This window comes from Dipodomys merriami, unplaced genomic scaffold (genome assembly GCF_024711535.1).
Source record: "Dipodomys merriami isolate MVZ:Mamm:240054 unplaced genomic scaffold, mDipMer1.0.p SCAF_2, whole genome shotgun sequence".
Classification (NCBI taxonomy): domain Eukaryota; kingdom Metazoa; phylum Chordata; class Mammalia; order Rodentia; family Heteromyidae; genus Dipodomys; species Dipodomys merriami.
The window spans coordinates 118,451,789-118,473,308 of NW_027203381.1; the positions used below are offsets into that span (position 1 = coordinate 118,451,789).

Genomic DNA, 21,520 nt, shown 5'->3' on the forward strand with positions numbered 1-21,520 from the left:
GTAATGACTTCAAAAAAAAATTTTTAAGAAGCTCAAACCAAGACAAAAAGAGCCCTATCTGGCAAAGCACTCCAATCCAAGTCTTGGTTTGTTTTTGTTTTGTTGGTAATGAGGCCTGAACTCTGGGCCTTGGATGCTGTCCCTCAGCTCTTCAGCTCAAGGCTAGTTCTCTACCACTTGAGCCACAGCATCACTTCCGGCTTTTTCTGCTTACGTGGTGCTGAGGAATCGAACTCAGGGCCTTGTGCATGCAAGGCAAGCACTCTACCAGTGAGCCACCTTCCCAGCCCTCCAATCCAAGTCTTGGATTTCTTAATCTTACAGTGTTCAAGAAGGTCCAACTGTTCTCTGCTCAGGAAATTAATTCAGAATTCAGCAAAGTATACAAATAAGCAAAAATGGAGGAAAAAAAGAAACTGCAGACTTATATTTATTGTTACATTTATTCTGACAGTGGTTTTTCAGTTACTGAACTTTTATTTGATATGACAAAAAGAATTTGCAAAATAAATTCGCTATTTTTATAAAAGTGAAATACTAGCAAGGAATGATGTATACCTTTAAATTCAACTATTCCACAGGCAGAAATAGGATTTGGGTCCAAGAACAATCATAGCAAAAGCTGCTAACAGTGAAGAAAAGTACGGGAGACATGACAGAAGTCAGATACCATGCCCCAAGCCCCAGACCCTGGGGAGGGGGAAAGGGAAGTTTACCTCACAGAGTTGACTAAGCTTATCAGATACCTGCTCACAAAAATTTAACTAAATGTGTAAGTGGTGTTAAATATTTTCAGATGGTTATTCTGCACACACACACACACACACACACACACACACACACACACACACACACACACACACACACACACACACACACACACACACACACACACACACACAAAATCACTCAAGCCAGGCATCAGTGACCCATGCCTGCAATCCTATATAGGAGGCTCCATCTGAGACTGATGGTTAGGGGGAGGGGAGGAAAGTGTGACTCTTCTCACCAATTAACTACTCATTTCATAAAAAATAAAAAGCCAGAAATGGAGCTGTGGCTCAAAGTGGCAAAGCACTAGCACTAGCCTTGAGCACCGAGCTCAGAGAGAGTTCCCAGGCCCTGAGTTCAAGCTCCAAGATTGTGTATGTATATACATACACACACAAAAATCTTACTCAAATTTAGGTGACAAAGAATAATGAGTAGATTATTCTGATTAGAATATGTGAATGTTTTATATTCAACCATACCTTGGCATCTTGTACCTTGGTACAAAGTTAAAACAGGCTCTGATGAGGGATGGTTATAAGCAGGATGAGGAGAATCAAAAGGGAGAGTATGGTCAGTATTGTACATATGTGAATAATCTCAAGTGGGAAGGGAGAAGGAGGTATGTCAAAGTGAAATCTCCCTTGTGTAACTAAAGCTAATAAAATTTAAAAAAGAAAAACTAAATGCCAATATAACTACATTGTAAAGACAATTTCTTTGGGGGAGAGGAAGGTGTTAAGGAAAACGCTGGCCTTTTATAAATCTAAATCATGTTAGTCAATCAAGAATCAACCTTGGTGGGTGCTGGTAGCTCAAGCCTGTAATTCTAGCAACAAGGATGTTGAGATCTGAGTATCATGGTTCAAAGTCAGCCTGGGCAGGAAAGCCTGTGAGACTCTTATCTCCAATAAATCACCAGAAAACCAAGAAAGTGGAGCTGTAGCTCAAAGTGGTAGAGCTTTAGCCTTGAGCACAAGGCTCAGGGAGAGCGCCCAAACCTTAAATTCAAGTTCCACAACCAAAATAAATAAAATAAAAATAAAATCTTAATCCCCAAAACCACACACAAAAAAATGCTTAATAGTAGCCAGACATCTTGGTGCAAATTCTTAATTACAGCATTCAGAAAGCTGTAGCAGAACTACTCCATGTTCCAAGCCAACTTTCAGCTATATAGTAAGATCCTGTCTCCAAAAGGCTAATATTTCACTGAAGGTTTGCCTGTTTTAAAACCATTGGAAAATCCACTCCATAGGCTTCTTTTTTTCAACTGTTCTCTTTGTACAATATGATGAACATGGTCTGGCAACAAAAGAAATCCTTTGTTCCTTCTACTAAAATTGTCGGGGCTGGGAAGGTGGCCCAGTGGTAGAGTGCTTGCCTTGCATGCATGAGGCCCTGGGTTCGATTCCTCAGCACCACATAAGCAAAAAGCCGGAAGTGGCACTGTGGCTCAAGTGGTAGAGCGCTAGCCTTGAGCTGAAGAGCTGAGGGACAGCGCCCAGGCCCAAAGTTCAGGCCCCACGACCGGACCCAAAAATAAATAAATAAATAAATAAATAAATAAATAAATAAATAAATAAAAATTGTCAAATATTGGTAGGCGCCAAGCAGCTCATGCCTGTCATCCCATCTACTCAGAAGGATGAGATCTGAGCATCTTGGTCTGAAGCCAATCCGGACAGAAAAGTCTGTAAGACTCTAATTTCCAATTAAATATCCAAAAAATCCAAAAGTGGAGCTATGACTGAAGTGGTAGAGCACTTGGCGTTGAGCACTCAGGAGAACACCCAGGCCCTGACTCCTGCCCAGTGGTGTTAACTGTGGGGGAAAAGAATTATAGAGAATGGCAAAAGAGATTCACAAGGTGTAAGGAACAAAGGTATTCCTAGTCAAGGAAAGACAACTAGTCCATTTAAAGCCCGCATTAAATTATACACAGCTAGGTCAAAGTGTAAAACTGATCAAAAATTGAATCTCGACACTCAACAAATATTGTTCTATTCACAGCACAGATCCACTGACATATTCGCTGAGAGGCAATAGATTACCTCGCTGCCGGAGAAAAACAAAAAACAGAAGCTCAACTCGGGGAAAACACTAGCCCACCTTCACAGACTAATGACCCGTGTGCTCCTAGGAAACAAGTGGTCGGAAGGCGTGGGCGGGGCAGAAAGAGGAGGGCCAATCAGAGCTCGAGTTGCAAGTGCGGTCGAGAGAGAAAGCTATGAGAGCGCGCCGCGGAGTGGCTGACGGGCGTGTCCCGCCCCCTGGCGGGCGGCCGCAACCTGGAGACCCACCCCCGCCCCACACGGGGGCGCCCCCACCTCCGCCCGGAGCCGCCGCCTCCCCCCCCATTCCCCGGGCTCTCTCCGGCCAAAACAAACCCCAAACAGGGCCTCGGGGGAGAGGGGCTGTGAGACCCGTCAAGCCCGGGGGTCCCCCGTCCCCCCCCCGCCCCGAGCGCGGCTGCCACGCGCACCCGGCGGGCCGGCGCGGCGCGCGTGCAGGGCGGGGGGCGCGCGGGGCGGCGTGTCCGGTGCTCACCAATTCCTCGTAGCTCCTGCTGTGCTCGTTGCCTTCCCAGTCCAACCTCTTCGGCAACAGCTGGAAAAGATACGAGAGGCGCCCGGTGACCTCCTCCCCCCCAGCTCCGGCGCGGCGGGCGGTGGGCGCGCGGGCCGGGCGGGGCGGGGCGGGGCGGGGGACGCGTGGGGACCGCGGGCACCGACCTGGTACTGCTCCAGCTCCTGCACCAGCACCTGCGGAGGAGACGCGCCGTCAGCGCCCGGGCTGCTCGGCCCGGCGCGCCGGCCCGCACCCCCGTCCCTCCGGGGCCCGCGACCCCCGGCGGCGGGGCCCCCAGACCCCCGCCGCGCCGCCGCCCGCACTCACCTGGGCTGCTCGGCGACACGGGCCGGCCGATAGGTACCGGGCGATGAGGAAGTACAGCTCTGCGGGGAAGAGAGGGCGAGAGTGCGGTCAGGACCCGGCGGGCGGGCACGGGGCGGGGGCGGCGCGGCTCGCGTCTTACCCGACTCGATGAGAGGCACCGGGCGTCGGGCGGGCGAGGACTCCGCCATGGCCGGGCGCGGGGCGGAAGCGAGCGAGCGAAGCGTGTAGGCCGCGCCGAGGCCTGACTGGGCCGGCGTCCCTCCGCTCAGGCGCGCGCCTCCGCCATGCCGTGCGCGCCGCCCGCGGCCGACGCCTCCGCCGGGGAGAAGTAGTCCCTCCGCGGAGGGGCTGGAAAGTAGTCCCCTCCCGCGGAGCCCCGGCGGACGCGCCCCTCGGGAATCCGCTCTCGTCCCGGGTCTCCTGGTCTCCGCGACCGGAACGCGAGGGGGCCGAGGCCGGTGGGCAGCGGGCCTGGCGGCGGCGTGAGGGTGGGGCGCGCGGGCCGGATCCCTGCGCGCGGTGAGGCGGCCTCCGGCCTTTGTGCGCCGGCTCCGCGGCGGGAGCGCGCGCGCGGGGGCGGGCGCCGGAGGCGGAGGTCGGGCCGCGGCCGGGCGGGGGCGGGACCCGGGGGTCCGCTCTCTTGGGCGGCCCTTTCTGGGTCGCTGGCCCCGGACAATCGGCCGACCGTCACGGAAGATCGCTCTCCCCGAGGACGCGAGAAGCGAGGCGCCGTCCGTCGCCGGCAAGGGGCGGCCCCGGCGAGTGGAGGAGCGCGGCCGGGAAGGCGAGGCTGCGGCCGGGCACCGACCGACCCGCTGGAGCGGCGGCTTGGGGGCCGCGGATGGAGGGGAAGGGGGGCGCGGGCTGTGCGTCCGCAGCCTCTGCCCGAGTCCGCGGAGGGAAACGGTGCTTAAGAGGCTGCGCGTCGCCCGGGGTGTCGACCGGGCGGCGGTGACCGCTGGACTCGCGCGGAGGAGCGGAGGGCCCGGGGGGACGACGTGTCGGGACGATGCTCCGGGAAGACCGCGGGGAGGGGGGGGTCCGAAATTGTCCTCAGCTGACTCCCGGACCTGTGCCCCGAGCCTGTGCAGCGGCCCCGGTCCCGAGCCCGCAGCGCCCTGCCGCAGGACTCGGCCCGGTGACCTTGAGCACCAGCCCCTCCGCCTCCGAGCTGCAGCCTTCCTCAGCCTACCTGGGCTGACTCCCAGGGTTGTGAGTTCGTGAGCACCGTCTACGGTCCATCGAGGCCTGGCACTGCCCCCAACACCAGGCAGACGTGTCCGTCGGAGCTGGGGCACGCCATCCGCACGCGTGCCGCAGCCCCGCGCGTGCACGCGCGCCCCCCGCTCTAGGTTGGCGCGTTCTCCCTGGAGCCACATCGCTGCTGCTTGGCTTTTTAGCGATCAGCTGGGGATAAGGGAGTCTCACAGGACCCTTCCTGCCGGGGCTGGCTCCAGACGGTGATCCTCAGCTCCCAGTTTCCAGAGTAGATCGGATTACAGGCATGACACACGCACACACAGAGTGTATTATTACTGAATCAGGAGAAACAGATTTAACCAAATGTTACAAGGTTCAGGGCACCAGTGGAGGGAAGAGCACCTTGCCTAAGAGATGTGGTCAAGTTTGAGTTACCCAGGCTGCAGGAGGAAAAAAGACTTCAGGCATGTTTAAAAAAAAGAAAAAGACGTGCCAAAAACGAAAAGCCACGACAAAAATGTTATCTCCATTTTAAAGAATTCAGTTTAGTGTGACTATCTGGAAGTGGACATGACCAGAAAGAAATTAACATGGGAAGCAGCTGGCTATGTAAGTCAGTCAGGATGGAGCTGAGGTCGAATTCCAAGAGACAATAACATCAATTTTAGACTCAGAAACTAGAAATGAAATGCAGATTCATTAGAGCAGTGGCCATAGGACGGAAAGAAGATAAGTTGGTGAAATAAGAAGAGTCCGTCTCAAGTGGAGTTCCGTGGGTCAGAGTTGTGCCACCCTCCCCGGACAAGCAGACAAGCGTTACCTAAATTAAGATGGGTTACTAAGCTCACACCCATGATCCTAGCTACTTAAGAGGCTAAGAGCTGAGGATGGCAGTTCAAAGCACACCGGAGTTGGAAAAAAGAGACTCATATCCAATTACCACAAAAAGCCAGAAGTGGAGCTCTGGCTCAAATAGTAGGGTACCAGCCTTGAACAAAAATACCTCGGGGACAGCACGTAGGCCCTGAAGTCAAGTCCCAGGACTGGCACATAGTCAAAAGGAACATTATATTGAGGGCTGGGAAGGTGGCTCAGTGGTAGAGCGCTTGCCTTGCATGCCGGAGGCCCTGGGTTCGATACCTCAGCACCACATAAGCAAAATGAAAAAAGCCGGAAGTGGCACTGTGGCAAGTGGTAGAGCGCTAGCCTTGAGCTGAAGAGCTGAGGGACAGCACACAGGCCCAGAGTTCAGACCCCATCACCGGACCCCAAAAAAAAAAAAAAGGAACACTATATTGACAAGTTTGACCATCTGCAACTTGGTAAGCAGGTTCCTGCCACACACAAGTAATCTCAACTAGGGTTAGAATCACCCATGCATCCCTCACACAGCTGAACCATACACCTGGGCTTTGTTTGGGGGGTAAATGGAAACAAATTATGTGGAGCTGGGCGCTGGTGGCTCACGCCTGTAATCCTAGCTACTCAGGAGGCTGAGATATGAGGATCGCGGTTCAAAGCCAGCCCGGGCAGGAGAGACCGTGAGACTCCTATCTCCAATAAACCACCAGAAAACCGGAAGTGGCGCTGTAGCTCAAGTGGTAGAGCACTCGCCTTGAGCTGAAGAGCTGAGGGACAGCGCTCAGGCCCAGAGTTCAAGCCCCACGACCGACAAAAAAAAAAAAAAAATTATGTGGAGAACCAAAATATCAAAATGGCTTGATACGCAAGGATGGAAAAACCATTAACAGCTAATGATGGTATGCTTTCATGTGGCCTAGCTTACTCTTGGGATAAATCCTCCAGGGAGCTGTGATGATTTAACCCTTAGCAAGCAACTCTTCTTAGATAAAACAGCTGTTGGTCAGGTGCCCTCTGTTTTCCTACATCAACAGTGAGAAAGAGAAACACAGATGGATGGAATCCCAAGGGTACACAGACAGTAACTGACTTAAACTTAAGGCAATCACCTGCGCCTTTCTCCCTTTGCCATATTTCACCAGGAGGTGAGCAGGACTGAAAAGCATAGATTTGAACAAGACCTGCCCAGCCAGTGCATTAGAGAGCTAAAATCTGAAAGTGGGTGATGTAGGGTGTCGCACAAATGACTCCCAGATTCAGTCATTCGCACTTTAGAATGAAGAAAGTGAGGAAAATTTAAGAATGTGTCTGGTGCTGCTAGTTCATGCCTGAAATCCTAACTACTGAGGATACTAAGATCTGAAGATTGTGGCTAAGATCTGAAGATTGTGGTTCAAATCCAGCTCAGGAGCCTGGCGCCAGTGGCTCACGCCTGTAATCCTACTCAGGAGACTGAGATCTGAGGATCACGGTTCAGAGCCAGCCTGGGCAGGAAAATTCATGAGACTCTTAGCTCCACTAACACCCCCTGCGCCGCCCTCCCCTCCCCCCCCCAACTAGAAAACCGGAAGTGGTGCTGTGGCTCAAGCGGTAGAGCCCTCACCTTGAGCTGAAGAGCTGAGGGACAGCGCCCAAGCCCAGAGTTCAAGCCCCACAACTGACAAAAAAAAAAAAAAATCCAGCTCAGGCAGAAAAGTGTGAGCATCTCTAGTTAAACAGCAAAAAGCCAGAAGTAGAGATGTGGCTCAAGCACCAGTCCTGAAGAAAAGAATACAAACCCTGAGCTCGAGTTTCAGTACTAGCATGCATGTGCACACACACACACACAACCAATTTGCCTAAGGACAGAAAGTACTTTAAAAAAAAAATCAGCAGGACCTTCCACGCCTCATAGGCGGCTTCTAAACCATTAGTGTAAAAAACTGGAAATTGGTGAGCCACAATTTCACTTGATAGTACTCAAAAAAAGATAGGCTAGGGTGTGGCTAAGTGGGAGAGCACTTGCCTTGCAAGTGTGGAAATCCCTCAATTTCATCCCTAGTACCACAAAAGAAAAAAAGTACATTAGGGGCATGGTCTTTGCAATCCCAGCACCCAGGCTGAGGATGGAGCAACTAAAGGTCCAAACCAGCCTAGGCTACATACTGAGACTGACCCTTCCCCTCCTCCCCCCCCCAAAAAAAAAAACATTGATTTTTAAAGGCTGGGAAATGAGATAAGAGGCTGGGAGTGTGGCTTAGTGATAGAGTGCTTGCCTGGCATGCATGAAGCCCTAGGTTCGATTCCTCACTACCTCATAAACAAAGCCAGAAGTGGTGCTGTGGCTCAAGTGGTAGAGTGCTAGCCTTGAGCAGAAGCTCAGAGACAATGCCCAGGCCCTTAGTCCAAGCCCCAGGGACGACAAATAATGTGTTGGTGCAAATGTTATGTTAATTTAGGCTGGCTGGGCAGGCCTGCATGATGTGTCCCCAATGCTGAGTTATCAGGGACATGAAGTAGGTGACACCGAGTCCATGCAGTTGAGGTTGAAATCACGAGCACACTTCACCTGACTAACATGATACTGAAGGCCTTCTCCGGGCTCCTGCTAGCTAAATCTAATAGAAATGCAAGACTTAACTAAAGTGCCCATAGATGTTCAGAAGGTCTGAAAAACGGAATGAAGAGGTCACCCCTCCATGATGGAAAACATTCATCTCAATCCTGAGGCCCCTTTTGCACACGCGGGTGCTTTCCTCCCTCCCCCCCTCCGCCTTTCCCTCCCTCCCAGCAGCTGTCCACTCCATGCTGCTTATCCCTGCCTCCCTCTGCAAATTGTTTCCACATTTATCTCCTCTCCAACTTCTGCCTCCCTCCTCGCTGCTGCTGTTCCCAATTGTTCCCAGACAGGCCCTGACCCAGGGCTGTCTCCAGCTCATACCTGTGTTAGAGCAAGCCAAGACCTAGGGAATGTGGGAGCTAGATCCAGAATATGTCTGTGCTGCATGTCAGCATTATACAGGGGCTAGCAGCTTGTTTGTTCCATCTTTGCCAGCATTTATTGAACATGCTCACATCTGGACATGGCCCACCTATCTCTATGTAGCTACATCACACAGGTTGTGAGCATGCCCAGAGGGTAGGCAAGAAGGAAGACTTGGTGAAGCCTCACTCTCAACACCATCTTGAGCCTCCAGTTCCTGTCATGTTGTCATGACAGCTTCTTCCCCTGTGACTTCTCTGTCCCTTCAGATCCAAACGCCTTGGCTTTGCTTTTAAGGCTGCACAGGACATCTTACACCTCACCCTGTCCTATCAGGGAAGCCAGGCACACACTGAGGGCATGGACTTGCGAGTTCTCTGGATTCCAGAACCATCCAAGAGGAGGCTCAGCAGGAAGCAGAAGGCTGACAGGAGAGAGGAACCGAGGGTTCCTGTCCCTCTTCTTGTCCAGCTGCAGTCAAGTGGGTTATCTCTCCACAGAACCACAGTCTCTGGGGTTCTTTGTTGTTTTGTTTTGTGTCAGGTCTTACGCTTTGCACTCTGGGCCTGGGCACTGTCCCTCAGCTTTTTCACTCAAGGCTAGCACTCTAGCACTTGAGCCACAACTTCACTTCCAACTTCAGGATGGTTAATTGGAGATCAGTCTCATGGACTTTCTTGCCAGGGCTGGCCTCAAACTTCCATCCTCAGAATTCAGCCTCCTGAGTAGCTAGGATTCCAGGCATGAGCCGCAGTCGGCCAACAAGTCTCTGGTTTTAATACTAATGTCCCCCTGATTGTTAGAGGCTCTGGCTTCTCTCTTGGCTCAGCTGGGAGGCTGGAGAGGGAGTGTGGGTGGGGAGGGAGTGTAGGTGTGCAGAGCTCCTGCCCATTGAACAGCCTCAAACTCTCCCTCAATCCCCATTGATTAGGCCTTTGTTCTTCTACCACTGATACTGAAGGTCTGTCTCTGTCAAAGATGCCAGCCCTAAGACACAGAGGCAGGCTTGTCCCTTGTATACACACCTCTTAGTCCCCTGCTTAGAGGACTCCTAGATCCCCGAACTTCTTCCTCCACATTGTTGTCTTTCCTAAGTCATTTCCCGGTCTCAGATGCATCAGCAAGATGTGTAGAAGCCTGTGTTCTCCGCTGCTGTTCACTGCTCACACTCTGGCCACACACCTGCCCAGCCCAGCGTGAGGAATAGCCAAATGAAATGCTTGGTTCTGTCCCTTCCCTGCAGCTCTCCCACATGTTATAAGTTGCGTGAGATCTCCTGTAACTTCCCTAAACAATTACAGCTCAGACTCGCTAGATTTCCCCCACTCCCCTCTCTTCCCTGGCTTTCCCTCCACAGCTCTACACCTCACCTACAGTCATATTTGTATTGTTCCCATCCTGGGTTTGGGGCCCTTTTCTCCACCAAATAAAGATGTATGAGGCAGGAAAGGTGGGAGTAGGGGCACTGTTTATTTGAAAGCAAGATGGCAGGAAAAACTGTGGAAAAGCCTCTTAGCTATTGGCAAGCTGGTATAAACTCTCATGGCCACCTTAGGCCATGTGAGATCTTTATCTGCTTGCTTCCCATACAGGGAGTGGGGGGTGGGAGGGAGGAGGAAGAGGAGGAAAAACTCCATGTAAGATAGGAGCAGTAGCCAGGCACCGGTGGCTCACACCTGTCATCCTAGCCACTCAGGAGGCTGAGATCTGAGGATCCTGGTTCAAAGCCAGCCCAGGCAGGAAAGTCCATGAGACTCTTGTCTCCAATGAACCACCAGAAAACGGGAAGTAGTGCTATGGCTCAAGTGGTAGAGGGCTTGCCTTGAGCTGAACTGCTCAGGGACAGCGCCCAGGCCCAGAGTTCAAGCCCCACCACTGACAAAAAAAAAAAAAAAGTGAAGTTGTGGCTCAATTGACAGAGCGATAGCCCTGAGCCAAGAGTTCAGCGTTAGCTCCCATGCCCCCAAGCTCAAGCCCCAGTACCACACAAAAAAACAAACAAACAAAAAAAAAACCCAGCCTCTGACAGGGAAAGAGGCACTGGCAGAGCAGCAGAGAAGCTGCTGTGGGCGAGGATGCCTCGAGAGGGCGTCCGCGTGTGCACGCACTTCCCAGGGGCCGTGCGGGGCCTACGCCCACTTTCTTTTTTCTTTTTTTTTTTTGGGGGGGGGGGGGTCCGGTCATGGGCCTGAACTCTGGACTTGGGCGCTGTCCCTCAGCTCTTTAGCTCAAGGCTAGCGCTCTACCACTTGAGCCACAGCGCCTCTTCCTGCTTTTTTTCCTGTTTATGTGGTGCTGAGGAATCGAACCCAGGGCCTCATGCATGCAAGGCAAGCACTCTACCACTGAGCCACCTTCCCAGCCCCCTATGCCCACTTTCTGTGCATAGAATACCACTCATGGCAACCTGCTTTACCCCCCTGCCAGCAGTCATTTTCACAGGCCTCCATCCTCCTGAACCCTGAGAAAGGGAACACACACTACGGCCTTCACCCCAGCCTTATGAGCCCCACCCAAGCACAAGGTCCTCCCAATGCCCTAGCACCACAGATGAGGCTCATGTCTGTAATCCTAGCTGCTCAGGGGACTGAGCCAGCCCAGAAGGGAAAGCCCTGTAAGTAAAAGTATAAAGTAGCAAAAAGTATCAAGCCCCATCCAAGCAAGCAGTAAAAAGCTGGACATGGAGGTGTGGCTCATGTAGTAGAGCACCAGCCTTGAAGAAGAAGAAAAATAAAGGAGACGCTAGTCTAGTCTTGACCTAGCCTGCCTTCCCACAAAGCAAAAGGGGAGGCAAAGGGAGATCTAAGCCGCTGAGTCACAGACTTGGGATACTTCCCCTGTGGGAACAGATTGCCGCCCTGAGGCACACCTCAGGACCTTTGACTATAGCAGCAACCCCCAGAACAGCCTGGAGAAAACTTCCAAGTCCTTTTATTTAGGGCACAGTTCTGACCCTGGGTAAAGAAACCCACAAACACAAAACCATCCTATAAGAAAAAAAACAAAATACCTGGCGCCCGTGGCTCATGCCTGTCATCGTAGCTATTCAGGAGGCTGAGATCTGAGGATTGCAGTTCAAAGCTAGCCCGGGCAGGAAAGTCTGTAGACTCCTATCTCCAATTAACCACCAGAAAACTGGAAGTGGCACTGTGGCTCAAGTGGTAAAGTGCTAGCCTTGAGCTGAAGAGCTGAGGGACAGTGCCCAGGCCCAGAGTCCAAGCCCCATGACTGACAAAAAAATAACAAAAGCCAAGCCACTAGTCTAGGCACTGGTGGCTCATACCTCTAAGTCTGGTTACTCAGTAGACTTGGATATGAGGATCATGGTTTAAAGCCAGCCAGGACAGGAAAGTCTGTGAAATACTCATCTCCAATTATCCATCACAAATTCAGAGGTGAAGCCAGGCACTGGTGGCTCACGCCCGTGATCCTACTTACTCAGGAGGCTGAGATCTGAGGATCATGGTTCAAAGCCAGCACGGGCAGGAAGGTCTATGGCATTTTATCTCCAATAAACAACCAGAAGACTAGAAATGGCACTTGTCTCAAGTGGTAGAATGCTAACCTTGAGCAAAAAGCTCAGGGGGCTGGGAATGTGGCTCAGTGGTAGAGCACTTGCCTGGCATGCATGAAGCCCTGGGTTCCATTCCTCAGTACCACATACACAGAAAAAACTGGAAGTAGCCAGCCACTGGTGGCTCACGCCTGTCATCCTAGCTACTCAGGAGGCTGAGATCTGAAGATCACGGTTCAAAGCCAGCCCAGGCAGGAAAGTCCATGAGACTTTTATCTCCAATAAGCCACTAGAAAACCGGAAGTGGCCCTGTGGCTCAAGCAGTAGAGCACTCGCCTTGAGCTGAAGAGTGCAGGGACACCTCCCAAGCCCAGAGTTCAAGCCCCAGGACCGACCAAAAAAAGAAAAAGCTGGAAGTGGTGCTGTGGCTTAAGTGGTAGAGGGCTAGCTTTGAGCACAGAGGCTCAGGGACAGTGTGTAAGCCCTGAGTTCAAGCCCAAGATGGGGGGAGGGGGAGCTCAGGAATAGCTCCCAAGCCCAGAGTTCAATACCCACGACTAACCAAAAAAACAAACAAACCAGAAGTGAAGCTGTGGATCAAGTGGTAGAGTGCCAGCCTGTGGTGAGAAGCTCAGCAGCAATGCCTAAGTCCTGAGGCCAAACCCCAGTACCAGCAGACACATTCACACGAAGCCACCAAAGGCTGAAGAAATGAAAATTGGCTTGAATGAAATGAGGCTTGAGAATTTAGAATTTCAAGTCTTGTTCTCATCCACCCACTTAGTCCCTGAAACTGTGCAATAAAACTAGGACATGGGCTGCAAGAAGTCCTTGATGGATGGCTGAGCCATTTCCTGGTGATCTAAGTCCTGGGCATGAAGTCTTTGACCCAGCAGTCTCTGGAGCCCTGCAAGGGACCGGCATACAGACAGGCAGCAGGCGTGTGCACCAAGGTTTAGAGAGCCCACTCCCCCATCCCTCCAAGGCTAGGAACTTGTAGAACTGTGGGAGGCAGCTGGTTGGTTTCTAGGCCTTTTGACACCAGAGACCAGCACACTGACCAGCCATGGCATTCATGATAAAAGGGAAAGTTACTGTAAAATAAGTGTATTCATTTTCAAGTAGATTATGAGAACAAGTCACATGCACCCTAGATACACTTATCACACAGTGAGTATGTTCACATTCAAGTAGATTAATTTTCCATAAAAATAACAACTAAAAGATACAATTGCCTAAAAAAGAAAAAAAAAGATACAATTGCCTATAAAAGCCTACAAGGAGCCAGAATCTCTCCCCGTGAATGTTATACATTCCACAGCAAGTTCCAATTGGAAAACATCTTGTTCTTCACACTACACAATTCAGAAACTGTTTCAAACTAGAATTTATCTGTTTTCCCTGTTTCTTTTCCTTTTTTATCTTTTTGTCCAAGTACTGGGGCTTGAACTCAGGACACAAGTGCTATCCCTTTGCTTTTTCTGTTCAGGGCTGGAGTTCATGCTAGGTGTCAGTGGCTCACTCCTGTAATCCTAATTATGCAGGAGGCTGTGATCTGAGGATGGAGGTTCAAAGACATCCTGGGCAAGAAAGTCCATGAGACTCTCATCTCCAATTAACAATCAGAAAACCAGAAGTACAGTTGTGGCTTAAAGTGGTAGAGTGCTATCCTTGAGCAAAAGAGCTCAGAGACAGTACCCAGGCACTGGGTTCAAGCCCCATAACTGACCAACACACACACACACACACACACACACACACACACACACACACACACACACACACACACACACACACACACACACACACACACACACACACACACACACACACACACACAGAGGGAAAGAAATACAGATATTCCTAAGAGTTAAATAATATGCTGTAGGCACTGTCTCAGATACAAGGCAGGCACATTTTTGTTGGGTTAGTTGATCCCTTTACTAAATGAGCTATTCAGAGAGAATGAGCCTTTGGGTTAAACTCATAAAAACCTGTATAAAAACCCTCTGAAAACTCTGAAATGTTAAGAATTATTACATGCAGAGACTTCCTGGAGGAGGAGACTGACTCAAGAAGTCAGACATAGAAAGAATTTCACACAAAGAACAGCCAGAGCAAAGACCAGAGGGGAAGGATCACAGCTCTGTGGAGAAACACTCCCGTGGCTTCCGTGGGAGGGGACATAGACCACTCCAGCAAGGGTCTGTGGACAATGCAGTCAGTCCCATGGACAAAGACAAAATCAAGAACTACAAGTGACTATCTTTTCTGACAGCTGACCGGGTCAAGTACCACAGGCCGCCCCACCCAACTGTCCCTGCAATGACTCAGAGGTGTCACAGTGCCCCTATATGTGCACAAGGCCCTTGGCCTGGGGCTTAGTCCTGTGTCGGGGCATTTCCTGGGAAGATCTGGACTACCCACCTCTCTTCAGTCCTCTGTTCTTCTCCCAGGCTGCTAAAGAAGGACGGGAGAGGCAGGGCGCCGGTGCCTCTGCTTGTCATCCTAGCTACTCAGGAGGCTGAGATGGGAGGATCGGGGCTGTCCAAGAGGGAAAGGCAGTGAAATTCTTTTATTTTTTGGCCAGCTCTGGGGCTTGAACTCAGGGCCTGGGCACCGTCCTGAGTTTCTTTTACTCAAGGCTAGCACCTTGAGCCACAGTACCATGTCTGACTTTTTCAGTTTATGCAGTACTGAGGAATAGAACCCAGGGCTTCATGCATGTTAGGCAAGCACTCCACCATGAAGCCACCTTCTCAGCCCCAGTCAGTGAAATTCTTATCTCCAAAAAGTTGGAAGTGGCGCCGTGACTGACATGCCAAAATGCTAGGGACAACGCCCAGGCCTGAGTTCAAGCCCCAGTACTGACACACATTCACACACAAACCAAGGCTGCATGCAGGGCTCAAGTGGGAGAGTGCCAGTTGCGCAAGCAAGCTGAGCCAGAGCACAAGTTCCTGAGTCCAATACCACCCCACACACATATCCTATAGTACGCAAGCATGTGGCACATGTCTGTAATCCCATTACTCTGGAGACAGATAGGAGGGTTTTTAAGCGCAAAGCCAGCTTGAGCTAAGTAGTGAGTCCTTTCTCAAAAAAGAGCAAAACAAAAACCCTACCAAGATATTGTCTAGCAAAGCAGAATGATGGAGTCAGTGTGGCACTTCTGAAAGGACCGACCCACAGAACAGCACAGGAGAGCAGAGTGCAGACACACAGATGCTTGTAGTCTGTTTTCTGCTGCTCATAGTACTGGAGGCTGGGAAGCCCAGGAGCCTGGCTGGGATGGCAGCATACACTGGACTGTTTCTTCCCATTGAGATGAATTCTCATGGACTTTTCTATCTGGGCTGGCTTCGCATCTTGATTCTCCTGACCTCATCCTCCCATGTAGCTAGATTACAGAGGACCCTCTTACTGCATCATCACCTGGCAGAGGATGGCACACACAAGATGGAGCAAGTGTGCCTGTCTCCTTTCCTCCACTTAGAAAGACACTTCTTTCAGGTGTTGTTCCTGGGGGACAGAACTTAGGGCCTGGGTGCTGAGTTTGTTCATTTGTTTTCTCAAGGCTAGTGCTCTACCACTTAAGCCACATAAAGCCACTATTTTTATCAGAAGTGCCCCAGTTTTGTAACCCCATCTAGTCTGAATCCTCTAAGAAAACTCCAAATACCACTAAAACGTGATTTAGGGGATTAACTTCTCAACATCCACATTTGGGGTACATGACCAAACTGCAGTACAGAAACATGGCCAAATGGTTGGGACAGAAAGGTAAAGGAGGCTGAGTGAGCAATGCTGTAACAATGGCATGAATACACTTGTGCGGCGGCATACCTTCCGCCATACCAACAAATGAACACAAAACCAACAGTTTTAAAGGTAAACCTAAACCTACACAACTTCTGGGAGAAAGAATTCTACGTATTCTTCAGTTAGGCAAATATTGCCTAGATACAAGACCAAAAGCAGGAAATTAAAAGCATGGCTCAAGTGGGAGAGTGCCAGGCATGGGCAGAAAAGGCTGAGCAAAAACCCAGGGCCATGAGTTCAAGTCCCAGCACTGAGGTACACCAATTAAGTTAGCTGGAGGTATGGCTCAAGCGGTAGAGCACTAGCTGTGCAGGCATGGGGCCCTGAGTTAAAACCCTACCACCACTGCCCCCTAAAAAAAAAAAAAAAAAAAAAAAAAAGCATGATTCCCAAAGCACTTTTTTTTTCTTTTTTTTGGTCGGTCATGGGGCTTCAACTCCAGGCCTGGGTGCTGTCTCTCAGCTCTTTAGCTCCAAGGCTAGCGCTCTACCACTTGAGCCACAGTGCCATTTCCAGTTTTCTGGTGATTAATTGGAGGTAAGAGTCTCACTGACTTTCCTGTGGGAGGCTGGCTTTGAACTGCAAATCCTCAGCCCTCAGCCTCCTGAGCAGCTAGGATTTTAGGCGTGAGAGACCAGTGCCTGGCTACTTCTCACACTTTCCTAACCTCAATTTCCATGGGAAGGTGGTCCTAATATCTGCCCTGGATGTTATGTGTCTCCACTGCTACTAGGGTGAGAAGTGCACATTCGGTGCCTGGTTTACTCAGCAAACCCTTGCTGAGCATCTATTATGTTCTGGTGATGCTCATGGCCTGGAGATAGAGGGCTGCTCAGGCTGTAAGTGCAGGTTGTCTCTGGATCACTTGACCTGTAATACAAACCAATCTGTAGGGGTTCCGGCTGCTTGTGGTGGTCCTGGCTCTGTGTGTGTGTGTGTGTGTGCGCGGCTGCTTGTGGTGGTCCTGGCTCTGTGTGTGTGTGTGTGTGCGCGGCTGCTTGTGGTGGTCCTGGCTTTGTGTGTGTGTGTGTGTGTGTGTGTGTGTGTGTGTGTGCACGCGCGGCTGCTTGTGGTGGTCCTGGCTCTGTGTGTGTGTGTGTGTGTGTGTGTGTGTGCGCGCACGCGCGCGCACGTGCTGGTACTGGGGCTTGATCTCAGGGCCTGGGCACTGTCTTTTAGCTTTTCAGCTCTAAGATAGGGTTCTACCACTCTATCATTCTATCTTCATACATGCATATAAAGTACTTTGACCTCTTCCCCATGTTCCTCCCCCATCCTGCTGGTGCTAGCCCCCGAACAGAGCTGCTTCAGTCTCGTCACTGTGGCCGCGTGTTTCGACGTGGTTTTTGTATGTGCAGATGTTAACGTGTTATCACAATGAGCTCCTCTAGTGCTCTGTGTTGTAAGGCGGGGTGGGGGCACAGGTGCACCCCATCAAACAGGTGGTCTGAGCGTGAACATTTCATCAGATGCAAATTTTACCTCCGAAGGGAAAAAAATAGAAGCATAAACAAATATGGAACTTTAATACTATGTGTGCTGAAGATTTAGGGGGAAGGGTACTGAAGTGTGCAACTCAAGTTTGAAATTAATTTAGAAAATCAGATTGAGGGAGGGATGAGTAAAGAGTGTATAAAAATATAAACTATAGACTGCAACTAGTAGGTATGAGGCTTTTCTCTGTAAAAAAAAAAAAAATCAAAACCACTAGAAAACCTCCAGTGGTGCTGTGGCTCAAGAGGTAGAGTGCTCGTTTTGAGCTGAAGAGCACAGGGACAATGACTAGGCCCAGAGTTCAAGCCCCAGGACCAACCAAAAAACAAAACAAAATTCAACTGGTCTGAGCAGGCACGTGGCTCAGTGGTAGAGTGCCTGCCTAGCAAACATGAGGCTTTTTTTCCCCTCTTTAGCTCTTCTGTGTATTTTAAACTTTCTTAAGTTTCTACCAGTGGCTCACACCTATAACCCTGGCTACTCAGGAGGCAGAGATCTAAGGATCACAGTTAGAAGCCAGACCAGGCAGGAGAGCCCACGAGACTCTTTATTTTCTTTTTTTTTTTTTTTGGGGGGGGGGTCCGGTTGTGGGGCCTGAACTCGGCCTGGGCACTGTCCCTCAGCTCTTCAGCTCAAGGCTAGCGCTCTACCACTTGAGCCACAGCGCCACTTCCGGCTTTTTTCTTTTTGCTTATGTGGTGCTGGGGAATCGAACCCAGGGCCTCAGGCATGCAAGGCAAGCGCTCTACCACTGAGCCAACTTCCCAGCCCCAAAAATTGGATAATTCTAACAGTATAGAGAATCTTTCTTTTTTTTTGGGGGGGGGGTCTGGTCATGGGGCCTGAACTCTGTGCCTGGGCGCTGTCCCTGAGCTCTTCAGCTCAAGGCTAGCCCTCTACCACTTGAGCCACAGCGCCACTTCCGGCTTTTTTTCTTTTTGTTTATGTGGTGCTGAGAATCGAACCCAGGGCTTCAGGCATGCAAGGCAAGTGCTCTACCACTGAGCCGCCTTCCCAGCCCCCCACGAGTCTCTTATCTCCAATTAACCACCAAAAAGTCAAAAGTGGAGCTGTGGTTCAAGTGGTAGAGTGCCAGCCTTGAGTGAAAAAACTAAGGGGCAGTTCCCAGACCCTGAGCTCAAGCCCTAGGACCAACACACACACACACACACACACACACACACACACACACACACACACACACACACACACACACACACACACACACACACACACACACACACACACACACACAAATATAGCACTGGAGCAGAGCATGGCTCAAGTGGTAAAGGGCTTGCTTAGCAATCGAGAATCCCTGAATGCAAACTCTTAATACTAAAAAAATCCAATCATGACAGCAAGCAGCTTTCTGCACACTCAGCTGCTCCCTCACTGGGGGGAGTGTGCCTTTGTGTTGGCTGTGTCCCTTCGTAGTGTTGCATGGGGGACCCTCTCTGCACAGCGTGTCACTGATTCCTGTCTAGCTCCAGGAACCTGTCTTCTGCCATTTGGAGGTTCCCTGGCTTAGTTCCAAATGGGAAAAAAAGTGATCCAGACACGTACACTTGCTTTTTCTTCCCTCGCTGTCTTGCATGTGTACAGGTGATCCACCCTCAGGACAAATTCTCAGCTCTGTTTTCAAACCATTTCTTAATTTTGAGACCAAGTTTCACTGTGTGGCCCATGCTGGCTCTGAACTTTGGAGCTTTCTAGCTCAGCCTCTGGTGTTCTGGTATTACAAGTCTGCACTACCCCACCTGCTCTAATTTCAAAATTAGAACTAGAACTCCAGATCCTCCTGACTCCACCTTCTCAGTTAGTTAGGATTGCGGCTGTGTGCCACCGCACTCAGTTTGGTTTCAAGAACACCAAAATGATTATGTTCTTGTTTTAAACACTCAAATCATACAGACATAAATCCAAGGTTTCAATTTCCCTCTTAACCATCTTCGCCTGGGAACAGCATCTGGAACAGCTCCTGCAATGTACAAATGACCTTGTTTATGAGCCACAGCACCACTTCCAGCTTTTTCTGAGGAGTTTATTGGAGATAAGAGTCTCATGGACTTTCCTGCCCAGGCTGGCTTCAAACCACCATCCTCAGATCTCAGCCTCCTGAGTAGCTAGGATTACAGGCATGCGCACTACTGGTGCACAGCCACATTTTTAAACTTTTGTTTTGTTTTGTTTGGTGCCAGTACTGAGGCTAAAGCTGGGTTTGAATGATGTATATTAGTTGTTTCCCCTGCCTCCCACTCCCACCCCAAGGCTAGCACTTTACCATTTGAGCCACAAGCTCCACTTCTGACTTATTTTTAGTGCTGACCTGGTGCCTGGAACTCAGAGCCCGGGTGGTCCCTGAGCTTATGTCCTCAAGGCCAGTAACATGTGAGCAATACCTCTACCTCTGGCTTTTTGCTGGCTAATTGGAGATAAGAGTCTCATGAAAGCCGGGCGCTGGTGGCTCACGCCTGTAATCCTAGCTACTCAGGAGGCTGAGATCTGAGGATCGCGGTTCAAAGCCAGCTCGGGCAGGAGAGACCGTGAGACTCCTTTCTCCAATAAACCACCAGAAAACTGGAAGTGGCGCTGTAGCTCAAGTGGTAGAGTGCTCGCCTTGAGCTGAAGAGCTGAGGGACAGCGCCCAGGCCCAGAGTTCAAGCCCCACGACTGACAAAAAAAAAAAAAAGAGTCTCATGAACCTTCCTGCCCCAGATTTGGAGATCTCAGCCTCCCAAGTAGTATTACAGGTGTGAGCAATTGGATACAGAGTTGATTTTCACTCACAGGTGGTGGGCTGGAGTGGTAGATGAAGTAACCTTCCCTGACCTATGTGTGTGAATGTATGTGTGTGTACACATGCATACATCCTCATACTGACTGGGAACGCCTTCTGCCTGTGTTTTGCTCCTTTGGTCTCTTTCTTCCCATCATGACATCATCTGCCCTTTTCACACCCTCAAACTTCCCCTTTTCATTGGAGATTTTTTTGTGCCATCAGCATCCAGGAGGTAATACATGATTCTAAAGGCTGAAATGGCCACACTGGAATTGTTGTTTGTTGGTTGTGGGGCTTGAACTCGGTTTGGGCGCTGTCCCTGTGCTCTTCAGCTCAAGGTGAGAGCTCTACCACTTGAGCCACAGTGCCACTTCCGGTTTTCTAGTGGTTTATTGGAGATAAGTCTCATAGCCTTTCCTGCCTGGGCTGGCTTTGAACTGTGACCCTCAGATCTCAGCCTCCTGAGTAGCTAGGATTACAGTAATGAGCCACCAGCACCCGGCTCACACTGGAATTTTGAAACCGAAGAGTGGATTCCTATTGTCTGTATCCAACCATGGAAATGTGTAAAACACCAGAGGTAAATGAATAGTTTTTACTCCTAATATAAACATCTGTTGTTATGTATCACTTTATTTTTTTAATGTCCACCCTGGGGCTTGAACATAGGGTCTAAGCACTTTCTCTGAACTTTTTTTTGCTCAAGGTTAGTCCTCTTATCACTTGAACCACAGCTCCACTTCCTGGGTTTTGTTGTTCATTTGGAGATAAGAGTGTCATGGACTTTTCTCTCCAGGCTTGATTTGAATGCGATCCTCAGATCTCAGCTTCCTGTGTAGCCAGAATGACAGGCATGAGCCACCAGTGCACAGCTGAAACTTAGTGGGAGGTATCTAAAACGTATGTGGTCAATCTTATTCCTGTGAGGCCACAGGGGTGGGCAGGACTGGTTGAGTTGAAGGATGGTGGGACCAGACTGGTATGGGCTGCACCTAGTTGCACTGTTTTGGAGCATCAGCAAGATTATCTTGATCGTTTGTAAAAGCTGTAATTGCTATAAGTAAGGCTTATTTACATAATAAACTGAACTATGAAAATATTTTTCATGGTTCCCAGCCCCAGAGGGCTGGGAACGTGGCTTAGCGGTAGGTAGAGTGCTCGTCCAGCAAGCTTGAAGTCATGGGTTTGATTCCTCAGTACCATGTAAACAGAAAGG

At 50.3% G+C, this 21,520-nt stretch overlaps 2 protein-coding genes across 3 annotated transcripts in view; both read right to left on the minus strand.

Moving 5' to 3' along the window:
- The window catches only part of Brwd1 (bromodomain and WD repeat domain containing 1), a 96,871-nt gene extending 92,846 nt beyond the window's left edge, over window positions 1-4,025 (minus strand). The window contains exons 1-4 of one of the 2 annotated variants that reach the window (XM_070030696.1): window positions 3,809-4,025; window positions 3,670-3,728; window positions 3,507-3,536; window positions 3,322-3,381 (exon numbers count right to left, since the gene is read on the minus strand). In XM_070030696.1, the coding sequence (XP_069886797.1) occupies window positions 3,322-3,381; window positions 3,507-3,536; window positions 3,670-3,728; window positions 3,809-3,857 (198 nt within the window). In that variant the 5' untranslated portion in view covers window positions 3,858-4,025. The remainder of the gene's footprint in view (window positions 1-3,321; window positions 3,382-3,506; window positions 3,537-3,669; window positions 3,729-3,808) is intronic. The other variant, XM_070030697.1, reaches the window with a different exon arrangement.
- Window positions 3,935-4,972, minus strand: LOC138831895 (proline-rich protein HaeIII subfamily 1-like). The gene is made up of 2 exons (XM_070028902.1): window positions 4,905-4,972; window positions 3,935-4,496 (listed from the first exon to the last, which is right to left on the minus strand). Exons 1-2 carry the CDS (start codon window positions 4,970-4,972, stop codon window positions 3,935-3,937), a joined length of 630 nt encoding a protein of 209 aa, XP_069885003.1.
- Between the last annotated feature and the right edge of the window lie 16,548 nt (window positions 4,973-21,520).